The sequence below is a fragment of the Podarcis pityusensis genome (assembly GCF_964106645.2).
Source record: "Podarcis pityusensis genome assembly, chromosome: 15".
NCBI lineage: Eukaryota > Metazoa > Chordata > Lepidosauria > Squamata > Lacertidae > Podarcis > Podarcis pityusensis.
This window is the reverse complement of record NC_138040.1, coordinates 24804747-24827275: the sequence shown is the minus strand read 5'-3', so window position 1 is coordinate 24827275 and position 22529 is coordinate 24804747. Positions and strand designations below refer to the sequence as shown.

At 48.8% G+C, this 22529-nt stretch overlaps 1 protein-coding gene across 6 annotated transcripts in view; it reads right to left on the bottom strand.

Annotated features, from left to right (window-relative positions):
* USP2 (ubiquitin specific peptidase 2) overlaps positions 1 to 22529 on the bottom strand; it is a 77312-nt gene that overhangs the window by 29766 nt on the left and 25017 nt on the right. For all 6 annotated transcript variants that reach the window (XM_080983526.1, XM_080983527.1, XM_080983528.1 and 3 more), the window contains one exon: positions 20948 to 21705. In XM_080983526.1, coding sequence (XP_080839652.1) covers positions 20948 to 21705 — 758 coding nt within the window. The remainder of the gene's footprint in view (positions 1 to 20947; positions 21706 to 22529) is intronic.

Below are 22529 nucleotides of genomic sequence, written 5' to 3'. Positions count from 1 at the left end.
TGAACAGCTTTCCTTTCCTCTTTAATAAATCAAGCACCGCTTGTTCCTTTTTGCACTGTTTCCAACCTTCTTCCACCCTCCAACCAGATCTCTTTGTGCAGACGCTGCAAGGGAACTAACTTTAGCTTGGATGAGGTAGGGCTATTTTTGGTAGCGTTAAAAATAAACCCAGGGAGACATACATACATACATACATATATTGCAGCATTATTTATCTACAAGATTTGTAAGCCTTTCATCAGCATGACACTGTCACTCCAGGGAACGCAATCTGCAAATGCAGAGATAAAAGCACACGGGAATAGTAAGGAATTGGAATTGCTGACGCACGAGGATGGGCAAATGCTCCCATGCGTGCCCGGGACAGAGGTGATAGGAACGGCGCATTGTTACACCGCACACAGACCCAGGCGACAGCAGAAAACGTAATTACGGTTCTATAACTGTACCCAAATTGCTCTGCGCTCAGCGTGTTTTTGCAATCATGAACACAGTTGGAACGCAGGCAGGCTGCACACCCACACAGAGATGAGAGTCCAGAAGTACACAGTGCCAACCCAGCATTCACATATCAGGAGACTGCGCAGGAAGACAGACAGAGGCGGCGGCGTTGAAATAACAGGGTCCAATCACCTATGGAAGCCCTTTTCATATGCAAGAGTGAGCAGCGTTCAGCTAGGGCACGTTGGTTAGAGAGTTGACTTTACCTCTCGCAATCACAGACATAGAGAAGACACTTGTAGGGAAGAAAATAAGAAAGCTGTTTACTATAGGAAATGCCTAACTGGGGTGGCATGGCCCTGGGCACACAATTTTTGAGGAGGTGCAAACCAGGCACCCCCAGTGGGCTGGGGCTCGTCTCCGCTTGCCAAGGGCTGTATTAGCTGGCCAGGCTCCCCCCTGCCTGAGCAGGCAGGCAGTTCAGCTTGGCCCCACTTTGCTCCAGCAGGGGTGGTGTTGCTCTAGCGGCAGGGGCTGGGCTGGCACCCCTGCCTGGCACCCACCCGCCCTTGGCTCCAGCAACTGGCACGATGCCACTGTGTCTAACGTGAATAGAACCGTTTCTCGCTCTAGTCTGATCAACTAGTCTAGAGGAGAGCATGGCAGCCATGCTTGCTCCTTTCCTTTCTCAGAGGTTAGCTACAGATGACCTCTCACCTTGAGGTCTGAGAGAGAAGAGTGAGGAGGAGGAGGAAATGGCAAGCAGGATGCAGCCTAAGACTTATCAGTCCAATCAACAAGGTGATGGAGAAGTAAGGCACTAGGTTAAAGGTACAGAGAGAGTCTGGGGACCTGCTTTAACCCTATGCAAACCCCTCTTCCGCAAGCTGAGTTGCACCCAAACTTCCAACAGGAGGTTTCCAGGTTGTCGCTGTTTCCAGATGGGATTCTGAGCTCTTCCACAATTCCTCTTGTCCTGGGCCCTAGAGAGCGCAGATCCCAGTGTATTTTGTTGTCCCCCTCCTTTCTGGACATGGCTCTGAGTGGTTTTGCCTTTGCTCCCTGGAAAACCCACTCCTTAGCGCTCCATGAGAACTAACAGTGGCAATCTGCAGAAAATCAGATTGTTGTTTCGTTCCGATTCGGCCCAAACTATGGGTTTTCCCAGGGTGGGGGAAAGAGGTGAGGCAGATGGAGGTGTGGATAAGCCCTCAGTCCTATATTGGGCAAACCCTGCTTCTGAAATTTTAGATGACTGGGAGGTTTTGCGCAACAAACTCGCTTTCCCTGGGAGATTGGGCTTTTTGCAATAAGGGAAGTGACGTGGGAATATACCGGAAAGCGCAGGTAACACTTGCTTTGACGCAACATCATCTAATTTCTCACTATTGACAAATCAAGAAAGAATGTTCATTAAATAGCCAACATCATCTCATCTCATCTCCCTCTCATCAGAATGAGTTCCCTAGGAAGAGGGGCTGCTTGTTAAATCATGCTGGGAACTTTAGAGGGGAATAGGCCCCTTCAAACAACTCTCAGCACCCTTTACAAACTACAGTTTCCAGGATTCTTTTTTTTTGGGGGGGGGAAAGAAGAATCCATGACTGTTTAAAGTGGTATGATACCGCTTTAAATGTACAGTGCAGATGCGGCCTGAACTGATTTTATAAATGTTCCACTGTTGCAGCTATACTCATTCGTGAGAAAGGCTTTGGGTGTAAATCACAAGGTAAAATTCACACCGGCTGCCTTGCAGGAACATCTTCGGGAGAAGAAAAGGCTAAGGAGTAAACCCTACACAAATCAGAACAGACCCATGGAAGTCAATAGGCACGACTAACTTAGGTACATTCATTTCAAAGGGTCTACTCTGTGCAGAACTCAGTTTAATGCAACCCATTGCTTATATATATGTAAATATTTCATTAGCATTTTTAAAACAAACACAATTATTTTGTGTGTGTTTCTTCTGTACTGTAAATTGCTTCCAGGAAGCCTCATGGGAAACCTATCCAATCAATCAATCAATCAATCAATCATTGCATTAATGCCCACTAAGAGTATACCCACTGAAATTACGAGACCCAAGTTAGCCATGTCTATTAATTTCAGTGAGGCTGACGAGCACTGGAAAAAACCCAGTGTCAAAAGACTCTTCTCTATCCGTTTGTCTGATTTTTCTTTTCTTTTTAAAAGGGCACTGAAGATTCCTGTGTGATATGAAAGCTGCCACAGTTGGAGCAATGGGGGAAGGGGAGAGGGAGATATTTACTTTACTGGGTTTGTGGCTTCTTTAAGCAGCTGCTGGGATGGCTCTCTGACCACCAGGGAAGGAGGAGGAGGCCTCCTCCAAGTGTCGGATAGCCAAGAATTCCTAGAAGCCAGTTTGTGGATGGAGCACGAGGACAGCTGAATGCCTTCCTGCGGGCAGCAGCGGCCAAGGCAAGTGAGGGTTAGGGCAGACCTCAAATGGCCCTGGAGAGCCTGCGTGGCACGTTGCATGCCAAAGGTGCAGCCCCAGTTGTGCAGAAGAGGGAGTTTCAGCTGGGAGAAAAGTTCCAGCTGCTCTCAAATGACAGTTCCGAGGTTAGATTGCTGCAATATGCTCTGTGTGGAGGTGCCCTTGGTGGTAATTTGGAAACTGCAATGGGTTCGGAATGCAGCGGCCAGGGCGACCGAGTCGAGCCAGCAGTTCGGATCACATTGTCCTGAACTTGAGCTGGGTTGTAGCTCAGCGGCAGAGCATCTGCTATGCAAGCAGAAGGTCCCAGGTTCAGTTCCTGGCATCGTTCAGCCCGGACACGGAGATCCAGCGCCGAGGGCCTTCTGGCGGTTCCATCATTGAGAGAAGTGAGGTTACAGGGAACCAGACGGAGGGCCTTCTCGGTAGTGGCGCCCGCCCTGTGGAACACCCTCCCTTCAGATGTGAAGGAAATAAGCAGCTATCTTATTTTTAAAAGACATCTGAAGGCAGCCCTGTTTAGGGAAGTTTTTAATATTTAATGCTGTATTGTTTTTAACACTTGATTGGGAGCCGCCCAGAGTGGCTAGGGAGACTCAGCCAGATGGGCGAGGTATAAATTAATTATTATTATTATCATTATCATTATTATTATCTCCAGGTAGAGCTGGGAGAGACTCCTGTCTGACATCCAGGAGGGTCACTGCCAGTCAGAGCAGCAAATAATAAGCTAGATGGGCCACACTGGTTGCCCATCTGTTTCAGGCCAAATTCAAGGTGCTGGTCTTAACCTTAAAAGTCTAACAGCCTAGTAATGTAGTATCTCAAGAATCACACATCCCTTTGGGATCCAAGCACGTTTTTCCATCTCTGGAGGGAATGCCCTCTCAGTCTCATCATTCCGGTCCCAAGGTTATCAAGAGAATATCTAAAATAATCAAATTTCAGGCTTCTGGACAACTGTCGTTACTCGGATATGTGGACGGACAACATGAAAGCTCTCAAGAACTTTTGACATGGATGCTAGTTGCAGCTAGGATTTCAATAGCCCAAACAATGGAAAACCTTGAAAAATCTACATTTGTCTTTGCCGTATAAGAACTTGCTGCGGGAAAAATAACACCTAAACTGATGGTCTCCAGGGGGAAAGAGGATCAAGAACACTCCTAGGTCATCTAGTGGGATTTTATTTCTCATGCTTTCGACTCAGTTGACCAGCATTCACTGTCCATGCCAGAACAGGAAATATAGATATTTTGAGTTATATTGATGTGTTACCATTCCTCCTCCTCCGCCTCCTCCTCCTCCTCCTCCTCCTCCTCAGTATGATGGATGCTACTGTTCTTTTGGGTTGTTAGTAATGGTCATTATGCTTAAATTTAATAATAATAATAATAATAATAATAATAATAATAATAATCACATTCTCCTATATTAGCACAGTGTGCACTTCTTATCTATTTTCTTATTACCAGGTCTGTGGCTGTATAATAGCATTGGCTCTTCTGGCTTGTTTGTTTAATTATTTTCTGCCTTTCGTCTACCATGGTTCCCAAAAGGTCACCTATCCAGGCGCTGAGCAAGCCCCAGGCTGATACACAGCTGCAGGCGAGCACGACACATACAGAGCCTCCTTGGTGGTGGCTCCCAGAATTTGGTGTGGTCTCCCAAGAGAGGGCCTGCCTAGCTGCACTGCTACAATGAGAAGACGACTTTATTTCAGCAATGCATTTTTTTGGGAGGGTGGGGGACTGGCGAAGGAAGAGGAGTGCGGGGGGAGCGTACCGCCCCCGGCAGCGCCATCCCGGTGGGGTGCCATCGCGGCTGCCCCCCGCCCACGCTGGGCACCATGCCCCCGCAGGTGGCGTGCCATGCCCCCGGGACGCATGCCAGCCCTGCCCCACCTACTCTCCACCCCCCGGTGCCGGAGCATGAAGCTCCCCCATGGTGGGGTGTGTGTGTGTGGCAACCATTTTAAATATGCTGCTGCAGCTGCCCTCATAAGCACTGTTGTAATTTTCTTGCTGTTTGCTGGATGACTTCTCTTGTTATTTGTTGGTAAGGATAGGGATGGAAATCCATTCGAAACAAATTTATATATGGAATTTAGCAACTCTGACCCAACCAAGCCTTGCCTGTATCAAATCTCCTCTTGCATCAAGCACCTGCTTATATCCGAGCCACCTGTGCACTGTCAATTTAAGCCCAATTATTTACGTGCAAAATCAAACGGAACAAAAATCCCTTATATTATGCGCAAAAAAGAATCAAGCCCTGTGCAGTTTTGCATTTCTACAGCATAACTGAATATGCATTTTCATACAATTACATGCATGGTTCTATGTATCTCTTTATGTGCTGACTACATCAGGAAACCTGGAGTGCATGTACGTACAATAATGTACATAGCGTTATACATTTATTTACATACAGTGGTAACTCAGGTTACATACGCTTCAGGTTACAGACTCCGCTAACCCAGAAATAGTGCTTCAGGTTAAGAACTTTGCTTCAGGATGAGAACAGAAATCGTGCTCCGGCGGCGCAGCAGCAGCAGGAGGCCCCATTAGCTAAAGTGGAGCTTCAGGTTAAGAACAGTTTCAGGTTAAGAATGGACCTCCGGAACGAATTAAGTACTTAACCTGAGGTACCACTGTATATGATTTCTTAACTGTCCTTCACCTGTCCTAGGACAGAGTACAACAATATAATATACAGATACAAAAACTATCTCTGTTCCAACTAGAGCAGAATATTATAATGCATACAATCATGCGAGAATTATTTGCATTTTCAGCAGAACATGCCAAAACCAAAACCAAACACCAAAACCACCCAGCCTTGATTCTTGTCGAGATCAAGATGGGAATTAGAAAAAAGGCAGTGCAGTCAAGCTCAACATTGAGGTTTTCAGAAAATTCTATCCCGACTGCCAATTATTTTATTTTATGTTTTGAAGCGGCCTTGGTCATTTTCTAGAATGAGAGGGTGGAAAATGTTAGAATTAAAAGTAAATGATTAATCAAGGCAAGCTGGCTGCCATACAACTCCTGGGCAGCCCCAGTGAGGAAACTCTCAAAGCGGGGGGCTTCGTAGTGGCGCACATCCCTCTTGCAGTGGTGGTGGGGCGGATGCAGCAGTGACCAGGTGGCCTCAGGTTGCCCAAAGAACAGGCTGTGATCTTCCTACTTGGCAACAGCCACCGGGTTCACCAGCCTGGGACAATGCAGATGGGTGATTAATGGGGCGAGAAATTTCCGGAAATTCCAGATGTCAGGAAGCAACGTGTGGAGAATTGCAAGCATGGGGGGGTGAGGTGAAGAGCTATTGGTGGATCCAAATGGGGGCTTGGCTCAAAGGCCAGATTGAGAGAGAGACCCCAGGGAAACATCAGAGAGCTACCCTGCAATGGGGCTGAGAAGCCATCCAAAGGCAAGAGAAACCTGAAGGCTGCTTTGCTTAACCCGTTTTTTCTTCCTAAGTTACATGTCTCCTTTCTGTGTGCTCTCTGTTCCCACATTCCCAGCATGTTCGTACTCCTGTCTCAGCGACTTCTACGCAGGCTTGGTTGTGCCCACAGGATGCAAGAGGGAAGGATACCCCAAGGAGGCGCTCTGTGGAGAGCTGGCGTCAGCACCAGGCCCGTTGGTGGAGCAACTCTGCGTTACAAAGATGTTTGCAAACGTGGCACGAAGGATGGCACCGTCAACCCTGTCTTGTGGGAATCCGTTACAGGCAACTGCAGTGCCTGGAGGCAGGCAGTCAAGTCGTGCATCTGAAGTGAGAGCTGGACCATAAAGAAGGCTGATCGCCGAAGAATTGATGCTTTTGAATTATGGTGCTGGAGGAGACTCTTGGGAGTCCCATGGACTGCAAAAAGATCAAACCTATCCATTCTTAAGGAAATCAGCCCTGAGTGCTCACTGGAAGGACAGATCGTGAAGCTGAGGCTCCAATACTTTGGCCACCTCATGAGAGAAGACTCCCTGGAAAAGACCCTGATGTTGGGAAAGATGGAGGGCACAAGGAGAAGGGGACGACAGAGGACGAGATGGTTGGACAGTGTTCTCGAAGCTACCAGCATGAGTCTGACCAAACTGCGGGAGGCAGCGGATGACAGGAGTGCCTGGCGTGCTCTGGTCCATGGGGTCACGAAGAGTCAGACATGACTAAACAACAACAAACAACAAGCAGTGACCGGAGGAGAAATGGCCACTGGGAGGAGGACAGAGAGAAGAAATGCCATGGTGCATCTGCAGTGGAACAGCCGGACGCCTTCATCTGCCCCAGCTGCAACAAAACATGTCTTTCCTATATCGGTCTCTACAGCCACAGCAGGCGCTGCAACCATCCAACAGCTTGACCTCACCCCCAAAGGCGCACACCTCCATCGTCTCCCAAGATTGACAAATGTTAGCAAAAAAACAAGGATCTCCTCCCCTCTCACTTAGGAATGCTATTCTAATGTTATTTGCATCAAGATTATTTAACGGTTTGTACGGTATTATATATCGTATAGACCCACCTACTCCAGTACTGTGCTCCCACAATACCCTCTTGCCTCTCGGAATCCTGCAAGTGGGAACTGAGATCTTTCCCAACTTGTCACTCCCAGATATTGGCATTCAGAGCCATGAATCCTCTGACAGCATCTATTTTCATTGTTTTTTCTAAGCTGCCCAGAGGACTTTGGTCCATAGGCAGTCCAGAAATTAAACGAAATAAATAAATAGGAAGAAAGGAAGGAAGGAAGGAAGGAAGGAAGGAAGGAAGGAAAAAACACTACAAGTTATGTAGCTGCATGCTACAACTTCAGCAAACATCTAGTTTGGCCCTGAACAAAAATGAGGTAGAAACGGTGGTGTAGGACCTGTGATAGATCTTGTTCCCATATGCAGGTCATCACTTGATGTTGCAAGTCAGGGCGGAGTATCTAATTCATACTTTCCGACATCATACGTGAAGTGACACAGAGCCATCCTTAGAAATTCACACTTTCCTGAATTTCGCAGTGCTTGCTCTCCAGCCAAGTAACGTATACAAAAATAAAATAAAATATGTGTATGTTAGGATAAAATGTGCTTACGTTAGTGAAAACGGCGTACAAAAATGCACTCTTATCGGAAGACACTGCTTTGCACAGATGTGTGCAAAAGGCGAAAACAGTGCACCAGCATGTGTACGTTAGGAGAAATAGGCACTGCTAGCAAGTTTTCATGGGGATTAAAAAAATTAATAAAATTGCAAACTGATGTGGAAACAGGGAGAACGGAACTTAAGGTTGGAACTTAAGTCTGGAACGTGAAATTGGCAAATTTGCCCATCACCAAAGTGATGAACACACCCTGCACACATCGGCCTCGACTGGCTGAGCGGTGTGTGTACTTGGTGGCAGTGGTGCAGAGAATAAAGAGGGCAGGGATAAGAGGAGCTGAGGTCTTGGAGGTGCAGCAGAGCACTAGTGGGTTGAAGGAAAGCTTTGGAGACAAGACTGTGTGGCAAGCTAAGCCCTACTTATTTACCAAGGCCTTTAAACTCAATTTGGGCCCCATTTGGATCTATCCGTTTTTATGGTCAGCAGGCTTACTGATTTTAGTCTTCTGCTTGTGCTGTCGGTTTTAACTTTTCCAGTGGTTTTATCTATTTTGTTGTTTCAATTATCTACTGTACACCAGCCTTCCCTCACTAGGTGCCCCCTGGATGCTTTGGACTACAACGCCCATCAGCCCCAGCCCCGAAGCTGATGGGAACTGTTGTCTAAAAAAATCTGGAGAAGCCTGATCTACAGAGTGGTATTATTGGAATACCTGACCTGTCAATGGGCTCGGTGACCTTGTCAAATGAAGAAAGGACCTTGCCATATGGTTAAACCCAGCTCTCTTTTTGACAGGGGTGGGGAACTTTTTCCAACCCGAGGGCCACATTCTCTTCTGAGCAACCTTTCAGGGGCCACTTGCCCCTGGGTCTGAGGCTGCCTGCCCCTGCCTTACGAGAACAGTGGCAACCCATGCGTGCTGGGCTGGGAGAGCAAAATGGCAACATTCCCTCCTAGCTCAAATCAGATACAAGAAACAAGCCTAGGCTGACACTGGAAAAGTTTGCTCCTCTTCAAAAGTGGTCCTGTTTTCAGCTGCGGAGTCTCATGCCGACAAGTGCCTCTCATTCTGCCCCACCCCAAGACGGCAAAGTCCCAGCCTCCCTCCCTCACTGGGGTGGCTTAATATAGGAGCAGCTCTGCAAGGCAATTCTTCTGGGTCACTTGGGGTTATGGCAGCCCAGTCCAAATGCCCTCTGCATGCTTCTTGGTTGAGCTATTTGGTAACTGAATATAGGCATGCCCTGGGGTTACAGAGAGGGGAGCTTAATGATCCCTGCTGCTATTTGCTGGTCTTGGGTTTTCAGAGTCAGGCAGCAAAATAAGAACCGTTATAGAAATGGATTGGTTAAGTTGCAATGCAAATTCCCGAAGAGCGTGTGTGTGTGTTTTATGGGAGTGTGTGGCTGGGACTGTGTTCTGTGCCATTAAACTGACAGCGCTGTGGGGTCACACCAGTCACATGGGATTTGCAGTGCGTTCACACTGCCAGGTTACTACAACCACCGGATGTGGCACATGACTGGCTAAAAATTATTCCTTTCCCCCCAAAGATACTTGAAAGAGATGATGCAAGAGCTTAAGAAGAACACTATCTGGCTCTGACTTCCATCTCCCACAAAGACCCAGGTAGTATGGCCAATGGTTAGGGGATGATGGGAGTTGTAGTCCAATAACACCTGCAGGACAACAGGGTGGGGAAGACTGTCTGCACCATATGAAGAAGGAATTTACAGGATGTGTGTAGAGATGGGTGTGACTGCTTCTGGGGTGAAAAGTGAAGGAAGAGGGTCCTTTTTATAACAACAGCATCCTCCAAAGGCTCCTCTGTTCTTGAACCTCATGTCCCACAAGGGCACAAACCCAGGGCAGGGCCTGTTCGTGAGGCAGACTGAGGCAGCTGCCTCATGTGGTGGAATCCTAGGATCATCTCTGCTGGTACCCGGCTGCTGCTGCCGCCAAGGAAGCGAGGAGATGTGGCTGTGTCGGCTTCCGGGTTCCAGTGAGATCTTGTGAGAGCCCTGCGAGATCGCACAGAGGCCTTGCGAAATCTCACCAGAACCCAGAAGCTGCAGCCATGCGACCCTAGGAAGTGGTTTCGGTGGAAGCAGCAAGGGGTGGTACACACACAAGGCAGCAATTTCCTGTTTTGCCTCAGGTGGCAAAATGGGACATGCTACCCCTGAACACACCTGTATCTATTAGGGCAGGGGGAAGGAACATGTGGCCCTCTACTTGTTGGAAGCTGGACTCCAACTCCCCCAGCCAGCATGGCCAGTGGTCAGAGCAACATCTGCAGGGCCGCACGTCCCCCATGTAAATAGCTGTCAACTTTCAGATTTGAAAATAAGGGATCAGCAGCCTCACCTGTCCCGGGGACAGTCTACGGGATATCTAACAATCCGGGATAGCAGCGGGAAATGGTGCTGGAATAAGGGGATTTCCCGCAAAAAAAGGGAAGGTTGACTGCAATGCCCATGTATCCCAGCATGTTTCAAAAACCAGGCTTCTTCAAGACAATGCATGTCGTCCTCCAACTTATCCGCCTCTAAATCAGTGGCTATATTTGCATGAAGGTTCTGGTAGGCCCATCGTGCTAGGGAAGAATGCATTGGGTTTTCCTCCTATCTGGGACTCTGCTCTGCTGATTCTTACGTTGCATGCCAGGCACGCATATAGGTAGGAAGGGATGACAGAGAATTCCAACAAGAACAGAAATGTTGAGTGGAAACGGCCGATGTTTGCTTATTCATCCCGTGTCCACAATGGAAATCAACCCGGAGAACATGACTAATATTCGCTGCTAGCTTGGGTCGCTTTCAGTTCTCAAACGACATGTAACAGATTGCCTCCAATCCTAGTGAATAGGCGTACCAAGTCAGTGGGATATCGGGGCAGACAAAATCCCCCCTTATCCACGCTGCCTCATACTCTTGCGCCTGCTCCCGTCTCAAGGCTGTGCACGGGTGAAAGAAATAACCGCTTGCCCTCAGGAGCACCCCAGCTGCTTTGCTGGCCTTCTCGGTGTCTGTCCCAGACGGAGCCAGATGGTGCGCCGCGTGCCCATGTGAAGGAGGCGTGTGCAATGCCAGCTGGGAGGCCGACAGCCCCTCCCACCCAGCAGCCAAGCCAGGCCAGCGGAAGGAGGAGTAGAGAGGGAGGAAGAGGCAAGAATTTCTGAGTGAAGGAGAGAGGGGGGATTTAGGGATGGGAGAGGGGAGAGGAGCTCCCTGCCCCCCTAAAGAATAGCTGCCTCCTTAAAGAAGATATGTCTGCAGAAACTGACTGATTTGGAGGATTAGACCCCAAACTGGCATTTATTGAAACGGTAATATTCAAAAGCCAATGGAGGGAACGTTTCACCTTCCCAGGACATTCTGGGTCCTTTTTGTGATTATTTGTGCTTTCAGTACTGCTTGCAGCTGCAAAAGTTCCAGGGCAGGCATCCTGCTTTGCTTGCAATTGGTCCATCTCCTGCAGCTCCCAGCTGATATTCCATGACATTTCATACCACCAACTGTTACAGTGCTGGCTGGGGCTGGTGTGAGTTGTGGTCCAAAACTCTAGGTTTAGGAAGGCTGGAATAAGCGGTGAGCTTCAAAATCCTACACCCCCCCCCAAATTAAATAATAATAATTTTGGGTTGTTCTCAGAGTGCTAGCATGGGGTGTGTAGAAGAGGAACAGCGCTGGCATTTGGTGGGTGGTTAGCGACAGAGATTTTGCTAGGGTTCAGGTTTAGCTTAGAGTCCTGCCACCAGTCCCTGGAAAGACCACCTGCTCCTTAATTTTATGTGATGGGGGCCACGTTGCATTTCCCCCCAGTAGTGAGAGGAAAGGCACTCTGCACATGCTCAGAGGTACTTTCACCTTTGCTATTACTTCATACCTGCATCTTCAATGGTGGGGAGGGGCATGGCTACAGATTGGGATGTGGGCAGGGAGGCGTTAAGTTGGCAGAACTAGAGGGGCCACCCGAACCAGGAGCAATGGTTGCTTCTGGACTAGAGGCTACAAGCTCTAGGCTTCAGCTACACATTGCTTGAGAAGCGCTGCAATCTCTGCCCATGCAGTACTAACAATGGAAGAAGATTCCTGCATTGCAGGGGGTTGGACTACATTGTCTCTTGGGGTTCCCCTTCCACCTTCACGATTCTATAATTCTAAGTATCGCTCCCTGTTCTGCCCTGCCTTTGTCGCATGCGACACGAGTTCACCTACCAAACAAAAGCTACGTTATTCATCTCACGGTCTGCTGTGGCGAAACGTGATTAATTAGCATAAACGTTTACGTGATTAATTAGCATAAACGTTTACGTGATTAATTAGCATAAACAATGTTATTCTACCTCATTCATTTTACCCAATCTGTGCACCAAAGTAGTGGAGCCCTAAAATGGGGGGAAAAAGAACTGTACCACTTCAGACTGTGTGCATGGAATGGGGGCAGAGGAGGAAGTTCCTTTCTCACTTAAAAACAAAGTGATTGCAAGTTAGAAAACAACTACTACTCACACTAATGTATTAGGGGGGTGAGGTTCTAGTCTAGTTCATTCCCTGTTCCCTAGTTTTCTGTTGGCAGGGACCTATGTTTGTTTTAAATGAGGGGGGATTGAGAAAATGGTACCCTCCGCTGGCCTGACACCTCTACCATGAAGTGGTACAGTCCACTCTGCCATCCTACCTCTGGATTCCACCAACTCAGTGTGCCCAGCTGTGAAGCACTGGGTCTAACCAGCAGTAAATTGCCATGCAGCCCACCTGCCCACCTGCTTTGCTCAGGCTGGAGTGGAAAGTTACCGGCCGTGGTGTGAGAGAGTTCAAGAAGGCCATGCATGCATGCAAGGGCACGTGAACCTTTGCAAAGCAGGCGTCTCCCAGAATGTTAAGTGCTCTCTGCCACCCGTTTCTAGTCTAGCTGAGTTTACTGCAAACATGGAAAACTTCCCTGAGTTATGGAAGTGACCGGCGACAGCCAAGCAAACAAACAAGCCCTCCTTGCAACGCTGTCTACTGAAGGGCTTAATCTGAACAAATAGTTCTCCAGGGCTTAGCTCTCAAGATATTTCTGTATACCTTGCATCCACCTGCATTGCAACGGAGCGAGCCCCTGAGCATGTCCTGAGTGGCTTTCCCCACCAAAACTGGCGGCACTGAAGAGCTTCTGAGATTTCACCTAGCCTGACCCACACAGTTCCAAGCGTGCATTTTCCATCTTGAGGACCAGAAAGTTGCTTTTTACAACACTGAAGTTTTCTCGATTATTTGATGCCAGTTTCTGTGTCTGCGCAGAACCACAGCACACACTCGGGTCCTGGTTATGCCCTCTCACTTACATACCCTTCGCCTCAATTAAGTGGCAGCTGGTTGCTGCCCAGCGGCGAGGGAGTGGCACTCCGCACGTGCTCAGAAATACACCCACTGACTCGTATGATAACCTCAACACTGGAGAAAACAGGTTTCGGAGGACAAACTCTGGTTTGTCTTATGATGAAGCAGGCATCCCCTCACCCCCATGAGTGTCTATGCTGCCTTTTAGAATGGCAACCTTCAGTCACTCTGTGGAGACAGGAACAAGGGGCTGGGCCATGGAGGAGGGACAAAAGCAAGTGCTGCAAGGGCACCTCTGTTGCTCCCAGCGAGTGGCACGCCAGCTGGATCTGCCATCCTTGGCATTGCCCATCCCTGGTTATGTCATCATCTCTGCTGTGTTCACAAACAGTTGGTGGCGGCGGAGCACTGAATGTACCAGCGTGCCAGCCGTGGCAAGCGAGCTCTTGCAGCCGACTCTTCCTGCTTCCACCCAGCCAGGACCCTCCTTCTTCCTCTAAGCTGCCAGCTCTGGGTGCTAGACAAACACAGCTGAACCCTGAATCACAAAAGGAGTGGTGATGGAGGAGGAGGAGGAGCAGAAACCTCTTTCTGTTCCCAAGCCATGGTGTGTGTTTTTCAGCTGGAACTCACCAGAACTCAGTTCTGGCCCCTCTCAGGCAGGCGCCATTGCCATTATAAGAGAACAAGGGTGAGTTCCAGGACCTGTTTTTTCTAGAAAAACAACACTGCCCCAAGCACTCCTTCCAACGCCAATCTGGGCATCACCGCTGTGCCTCCTTAGCTCTGAATCTGCCAGGGTTGGCAGCAAAGATCCATCTTTGCCCAACCTCCTGCTTCCCACAGTGACGCATCTGATGCCCCTGATAAGCTCACAAAAAGGGCATGCGCTGCCACTCCCCTCCGCAAGTATTACTCTGATAGACTGTCTCCATCCACAGAGATTCCAAACCATAGAAAGCAACATTATTTAGGGGATTTGTTTTCGCACACAAAACTGCATCGCACAAATAGAAGGATGAAGGCTTCGACGAAATGCTTTTGCTCGTCTTACTTCACTTGGGAACGTAACCAGGAAACAAGCTTAGGAAATATGTTTTTAAATCTCTCCATGGAGATTCCAAACCACAGAAACAACATTCTTTGTGGAGGTTTTGCTTACAGACTCCACTAACCTGGAAGCAGTACCTCGGGTTAAGAACTTTGCCCCAGGATGAGAACAGAAATTGCGAGGCGGCGGCGCGGCAGGCCCCATTAGCTAAAGTGGTACCTCAGGTTAAGAGCGGTTTCAGGTTAAGAATGGACCTATGGAACGAATTAAGTTCGTAACCCGAGGTACCACTGTACTTAGATTAGCTGGACTGTCCCACTGATTTTTTTAAAATAAATAATAATAATAATAATAATAATAATTATATGACCCCCTCATTTTTCTCAACCGTCCTTCCCTATCAATAATATTTATTTGTGAAAAGGGGGTGAGCACATGACAGGCTCTCGAAAGCACGATGTGAAAGTCCTGCCCTCCAATCTTAAACACATGGAGACCAGTTGCAGTTACTTAGGCAAGAAAGGAATTCACTCTGTGCATGCTCAGCAGCACCCTCAGCCATCACTCTCGCACTTTGAATGGGTATGCCATTCAAAACTGAAAATGTGGGCCTGAAAATGGTGAGAGTCTGCTTCAAAAGGGTCCCTGCCTGACACCAATCTAAGGACAATGACTTTATAGACTTACGGACGGGGAAATAAATTGGGAACCTTACAGTGTCACTATTTGGGGTCCTCTGCTGAGGGCTGGCTGTGGACTCAGTGGGAAGCCACGAATATTTAAATGCGACACAAAAGCGCTCTGACGGTGTGCTGCGGGTGTGAGCTCATGCGCCAAACATTCTGCGCGCGTCGCATCCCTAAAGGCGAACTAATTGCACATTGCTCTATCATGCGCAGAGGAAGAACCAGGGAAGCACGCCCTTGAGGCGCCTGTGTGCATATACACACGTGCACACACACCTCCATGTGCTGAGACAGCTGTCTCAGTCCGTGACACACTCTGGGGAGCACCTCTCGGCGGGCCCCACCCCAGACCTTCTCTAATCTGCTCCACAGCGGCCTATTGACATAGCAAGAGTTTGTGTGTGTTCTTAAGCAAGCATTAAACAATTATACCTGTTACATAAACTCAGGGGACTAGTGCCAAGCAGGGAGGGAGAGACTGACAGGGAGACTTAATTACACAGGCTCTGAGCTCTGCTGCCAGATCACCTTTTTGCTGCCAGGACTGGGAGGAAGTGGTCCTCCCTAGGAGACTCAGTCCCAAGGGCAAGAAGGCCTGAGAATCTTGGCATTGAGGGGTCTTAATCTGAGGCAGGGCTCCATACCTAGGGCTTGTGCCCCAGGATGTGTTTCTTAGGCAGGTCACCTCACCTTTCTCCTTTCTCCCCGCTTTTAGGAAGGTCTCACACACGGCACATTAGATAGGATAATGGAGCGACCCCCAGAACCTGCCCTCCTAGGCGTAACAGGTGTATTATCCATTTATAGTTAATAACTAACCACGGTAACTATGTCAATATCATCATGCGCTGTAGTATCTCGTTGCACTTGGCTACCTTGGGAGTATTGTGCTCTAGAAGTCATGTTTGCGTGCGTCGTGCGATGCACGCAGATACGTTTATTTAGCTTTCAGGGTGCAAGTCACTGTAGGATAGGAGGAATGAAGCAAAATAATACTCTGCAGTGGCTCTCCGTCTGTGGAATGCTCTCCCCAGGGAAGTTCGCCTGGCGCCTTCATTATACACCTTTAGGTGTCAGGCAAAAACGTTCCTTTTTATCCAGGCCTTTGGTTGACCTGATGGACATCCTATACCCTTTTAAAATGTGGCTCTTTTTGCGGGGGGGGGGGAGGAGTTATTATTGGGTTATTGTTCTTGTTTCGATTTTATATATTGTGATCTTTTCTGTGAACTGCCCTGATACCTCCGGGTATAGGTCAGTACAGTGGTACCTCGGGTTACATACACTTCAGGTTACATACGCTTCAGGTTACAGACTCCGCTAACCCAGAAATAGTACCTCGGGTTAAGAACTTTGCTTCAGGATGAGAAGAGAAATCATGCTGCAGCAGGAGGCCCCATTAGCTAAAGTGGTGCTTCAGGTTAAGAACAGTTTCAGGTTAAGAATGGACCTCCGGAACGAATTAAGTACTTAACCCGAGGTACCACTGTATATAAATCCAATAAATAAAATAAAAACTGCACTAACATTCCTGCAACAGAGATTAGTCTGCGTGTTGGGCAGGAATGCCAGTGCAGGCTGCTAGTTCACAATTCCCGATGGTATCTCCAGTTAAGAGGGAAGACAGCCTGTCTGAAAGTCTGGAGAATCACACCAAGTTATAGTAATCCAAACCATGCTGAACGAGATTATCTCGCGGCAGATTCCTATGTTTCATTTGCTCCCACCAGCCACAACCAGAAAGATGGCAGCTGTAGTCCAGCAAGAGCCACAGGTTCTCCATCCTGACACGGGAAGCTTGTTTTACCTTGGAACCAGTGTCTGAAATTTGTCAGCTGCACTTTGCACCTGGCTATCGGCCACTTGCGACCAAGTGAAGATGCCCAGGTGCCAGGATGGCGCCTGACGTCTCTGCCATCCGTAGGCGCATGTCTGGGGATCCTTGGATCAATCTCGACTTCTTCTTTTTTGCATGCACCAGCAGCACATCCTGTAGAATTCTACCCATTACATTTTATCTGCACAATCAGAATGAATTTCAGGAACCAAAAAGTCATATTGAAAAAATTCGACTTTCGAGCCGTCTGCCTCCAAAATAGCAACTAGGTATTCTGTTCTGGTGGCCATAACCCTCTTTTTAAGGAGCGATTTGGTGCTTAGCTTATATATCTGAGTTTCTAACACAGCTTGGAGCCCACCTCCCGTGACTTCTGCCTGTCAAGGTGAACAAGAAGTGTGAAGTAAAGGCATTTGTCATGCAAATGAACATTCTGGCCAATGCACATTATATGAGAGAGAGAGAGAGAGAGAGAGAGAGAGTGTGTTTTGGACTTGATACCCCGCCTTTCACTCCCCTTAAGGAGTCTCAAAGTGGCTAACATTCTCCTTTCCCTTCCTCCCCCACAACAAACACTCTGTGAGGTGAGTGGGGCTGAGAGACTTCAGAGAAGAGTGACTAGCCCAAGGTCACCCAGCAGCTGCATGTGGAGGAGCGGGGAAGCGAACCCGGTTCCCCAGATTACGAGTTGACTGCTCTTAACCACTACACCACACTGGCTCTCAATATAATAATATGGCTCTCAATAATATGTCGCGTTACAAGAACCAAACCTGAACAGGCTTTGCTTAAGCCTGCCGTTCTGAGAACAGAAACCAGAGAGAGTTAAATCCATGCCCGGCAGAACTTTCCATTCGCTCCAGACAGTTGTTGGTTTCTCCTTGGCCCTGCATCCATGAGGGCACGTCGGTGACCGACACTGCTCTTTGCAGAAATATTTCGCACTGCAGCTGCTCAGGTGTTTCTGATCCAGGAACACAGAGAGCCTGGGGCAAAGGCTGGTTGTGGGAACAAGTGACTCAAGTTTGGCCACGTTTGACCTGACCCTGGCATGACAAAACCAGGCCGCTGTGACATGACCGCATTTCCTGGAGGCCCCAGGTGCAGAAAAGACCCAGAAGCGCATGGGAAGTTGAGACCAACATGGACCCAGAGCTGAACATAAGCCAAGATTTACCTAGTGCTCAGCTCTGAGTGAGTTTCAAAATGACCAAAACTTGCATGCCCCCATCCTAACCAGCAATAATTCTGAAGTAGGGGAAGAGGGCTGTGGGTACCTGGAACTAACCTCCATCCCTTCCCTGCTCCCTGCAGAAAAATATCACACAGTATGCTAAGCCAGTGAAACCTGTTATTCCACACACAGACAGCCTGGAAAGGAAAGCAAACAAAAAGAACCAGATCTCTTCCACTTGACAAAAACTCCTGCTTGGTGTGTTTACTCGCTGAAGCCAAGGAGCAACTTCTGTGCCCGAAAAGCAAAGCAAATCCAGCAACCGTTAAAGCAAACTTAAGCCTGCAAAATGGAGCAAACTGGTGCTGAATTTGGAAGAGCAACACGGGATGCACTGAAGGATGGGGAACCAGATTAAAGGAACCTTAGGCGATCAATTGAATCTGTTGTGCCACAGCAAAGCGCCATCACCTTATGAACCTAAGAACTTAAGAAAAGTCCTGCTGGATCAGGCCAGGGGCCGATCCAGTGCAGCATCCTTTTTTCACAGCAATCAGCCAGAGATGTCATTGCGAAGCCCTCAAACAGAACCTGAACACAAGAGTCCTCTCCCTCTCCTGTGGTTTCCAACAGCTGGCATTCAGAAACATTACTGCCTCCGTGGCTACTAGCCATCGATAGCCCTCTTCTCCATGAATTCGTCTCATCCTCTTTTAAAGCCGTCTAGGTTTAGCTATGCGCTGTGTGAAGAAGTGACTTGCTTTTGCCCATCCTAAACCTTCCAACATTAAGCTTCTTGGGGATGTCCGCAAGTTCCAGTGTTAAAAGCAGCTTTCCCCAACCCGGTGCCCTCTGGAGGTTGTTGGGCTCCCAACTCCCATCAGCCCCAGTCAGCACAGCCAACAATCAGGAATAACGAGAGCTGGAGTCCGATAACAACACCTTAAGGGCTAGAGGATGCCTTTAGAACAGGTGTGGGGAAGCCTTCTGCCCTCCAGAGGTTGGTGAACTACAGCTCCCATCATCCCTGGCTGCTGGCCATGCCAGCAGGGGCTGATGGGAGTTGTGGTTCCCACACACTTGCCTCACGAGCAGCATTCTCACCCCGGAGGGAATGCTCCTTCTAAGATGTCACTAGCCACTTGCAGTTTTAAGAGGAGCTGTAGAATAGTAATTATTTTAAAGCCCACAAGCTTGATGAATCAGGGCATCTTTTTAGCCTACCGAAAAAGAGGTTTTTAAGTTTGTTTTTAAAGAAATATCTTACCAGTGGATCAATTAAATGGCTATTTGTGCTCTTTAAGCCCAGGTGGTACATGCATTTTTCAAACTGGAGGTTTCCCTATTGGAGAAAGGCTGTAGCTCAGTCATAGAGCATCTGCTGTGCAGGAAGAGGGCCCCAACTTCAATCTCTGGTATCTCCAGGCAGAGCTGAAAATGTCCCCTGCCTGAAATCCCAGAGACCCGCAGCCACACAGGGCTAATCCACACATCCGTTTCTCTGCAAGCTTTCCCTTGGGAACCCAATCTCTAGTGCAGAATCAGAACAAACAGCAGCTGGGTTTTAAGTGGATTGCTGTTAATAATAGTAATAGTAATAGTAATAATAATAATAATAATAGTAATACTAATAATAATAATAATAATAATAATAATTTATTACTTATACACGGCCCATCTGACTGGGTTGCCCCAACCGCTCTGTGCGGCTTCCAACAGAATACAAAAAAATGCACACTACACCAGACATTAAAAACTTCCTGATATAGGGCTGCCTTAAGATGTCTACAGAAGGCCATATAATTGTTTATCTCTTTGACATCTGATGGGAGAGTGTTCCACAAGGCGGGCACTACTACTGAGAAGGCACACTGCCTGGTTCCCTGTAATTTCTCCCAGGGAGTGAACTTTCAGATGGTCCTCAGAGCTGGATCTCACTGTCCGGGCTGAACAATGGGGGTGGAGATGCTCCTTCAGTTATCTGGGCCAAAGCAGTTTAAGGTTTTAAAGCTCGGCACCAGCACTTTGCATTGTGCTTGGAAATGTACTGGGAGCCAGTGAAGATCCTTTAGGACCGGTGTTATATGGTCGTGGCGGACACTCCCAGTCACTAGTCTGGCAGCCACATTCTGGATTAAGTTTCTGAGTCACTTTCAAAGGTAGCCCCACGCAGAGCACACTGCAGTAGTCCAAGCGGGATAGATAACCGGAGCGTTTGCCACCCTGGTGAGACAGCGGGCAGGCAAGCAGGGTCTCAGCCAGCATACCAGATGGAGCTGGTAGGCAGCTGTTCTGGGCACAGAATTAACCCGTGCAGTTCTCATGTAGCACTAAAGAGCAGGTTTGCCAGAGGAGAAAGGCGGGGGGAAGGCAAAATTGCTCAAACCCGTGCCTAGAAAGCACAGTGGAAAACTGGTCAGACCCGTGCTTTCTAGGCACAGGGTGAGCAGAAGTGTGCCCCCCCCCCATGTAGACACAATACAGTTGTACCTTGGTTCTCGAATGCCTCGTGACTTGAACGTTTTTCAGAAGCCGAACGTCCGACGTGGCTTTCGATTGAGTGCAGGAAGCTCCTGCAGCCAATTGGAAACTGTGCCTTGGTTTTCGAACGTTTTCGGGAGTCGAGTGGACTTCTGGAAAAGATTGCGTTTGAGAACCAAGGTACAACTGCACTGAGTTAAAAAGGACCAATGGCCTGGCTAAGAACGAGGCCGCTTCCTATCTTCCTAACTAACCCCTTGCACAGGCCTTGTTCAGGCTGGGGCTGTGCCCTGCGACACACGCAGCAACAACGCCAACTCCCTTTTCCCTAGCCCTGCAATGCAAGGCCTCCTGCCCCACTTCCATCCCCGAAGCCAGAGCAGAGCCCTACCTGGGCCTCCTTGGTCAAGATGTCCGTCCGACTGTCTGTCCGCTCCCATGGTTGAGTCGAGGAGCAGCTGGTGGGGCGCAGGGTGGGCGTGATGACCTCTGGGGTGGAGCCGTGGAGGCCGGAGCCTGGGGACCGCCCCCCTTTGCGCCTGCTGGACTCCAGGTAGTCCTTGACGTAATCCGACTGGTAGTACCCCTGCAGCGGGCACAGGTCCTGGCGGCTACGGGCGATGTACGAGGCACGGGCAGGGGGCGGGTCGGCGCGGTACGAGTCCGACAGGTGCATGGAGGTGATGTCCCGCGCCAGGTCCGAGTGGCTACTGGATTTCTTGCGGCCCAGCGTGGCGCCGTAGCTGGTGGATGGGCTGTTGCCATAGGAGTAGCTGGGGGCCCCTCCGCTCAGCCCCCCGCTGCCCGGGGTTCTCACCGGGATCCGTCCATAGCTGGGGCTGAGCCTGGTACTGGAGTCTGGGCGTTGGAGCAGCCGCCTGTCGTAGGTCAAGGAGGAGGAGGACGCGGTGGTGCCCGATGTCCGGAGGTAGCTGGAGGGCGCGGTGGGCTTGAGGCTGATCTTCTCCTTGTCCGGGTAGGAGGAGGACAGGTTGGAGGAGTAGGAAGAATAGTTCCCATAGCTGGTGGAGGCCTTGCTGTACGACGAGGTGTCTGAGTAGCGGGGAGCGTCGACATAGCGTTTCAAGGTGGAAGACAGCTGGGACATCCTGCGGGATGGGGCACTGGGGGCGGCGCTGGTGGCATTGGCTGGAAAAAAAGGGGGGACACGATGGCAGCCGTTAAGCTATGGACGGCCAACTACTGTTGTCAGGGTTGGGCCCAGGTTTCCTGAAAGAGCGTCTCTCCCTATATGAACCTGCCTAGGTATAAAGATCCTCAGGTAAACACCTTCTCTCCCCCCCCCAATCCTTTATTATTTTATTCACATAATATACCTTCTTTACAACAAACAACTCCAAAATAAACAGACAACTCCAAAATAAAATCATATGTAACAAAACCGTAAGTCTCATGTTTTCATTTACACTGATCGCCTTCTCTCGGTCCCATCAACACCAGAAGCATGGTTGGTGTGACATGAGAGAGCCTTTTCTGCGGCTGCCCCCACATCATGGAAGTTTCTCCCAAGAAACGCTAGACTGGCTCCCTCTTTGCCCTCCGGGTGTAGGGCGGTATATAAATTCAATAAATAACAATAATATCCTTCCACTGGCAGGCTAAGACCTTCATGAGACATGCTTTTGAAAACTAAAGTGCAGAGGATGTTGGCCACTGCACTGCTGTCAGGACAAACTGTGCTTTAATGCTGGTTTGAAATGTGTTTTGAAGAACTTGAGCTGTTGTTTTCACATATTACGGGGGAATGTCAGAAGATAACATTATCTTTAATTATACACCTAATATATGGGGCTTGATTATTGGTCGACGTGCCCTTACACCTACAAAAGATTGATATTGATACATTGGAAGGACAAAAATACGACCGCTTTTGATCAATGGATAGATGACATGGCAACTCTTGCAACCCTTGAATGGATCGTTTTCAGACAAAGATTATGTGTGGATAAATT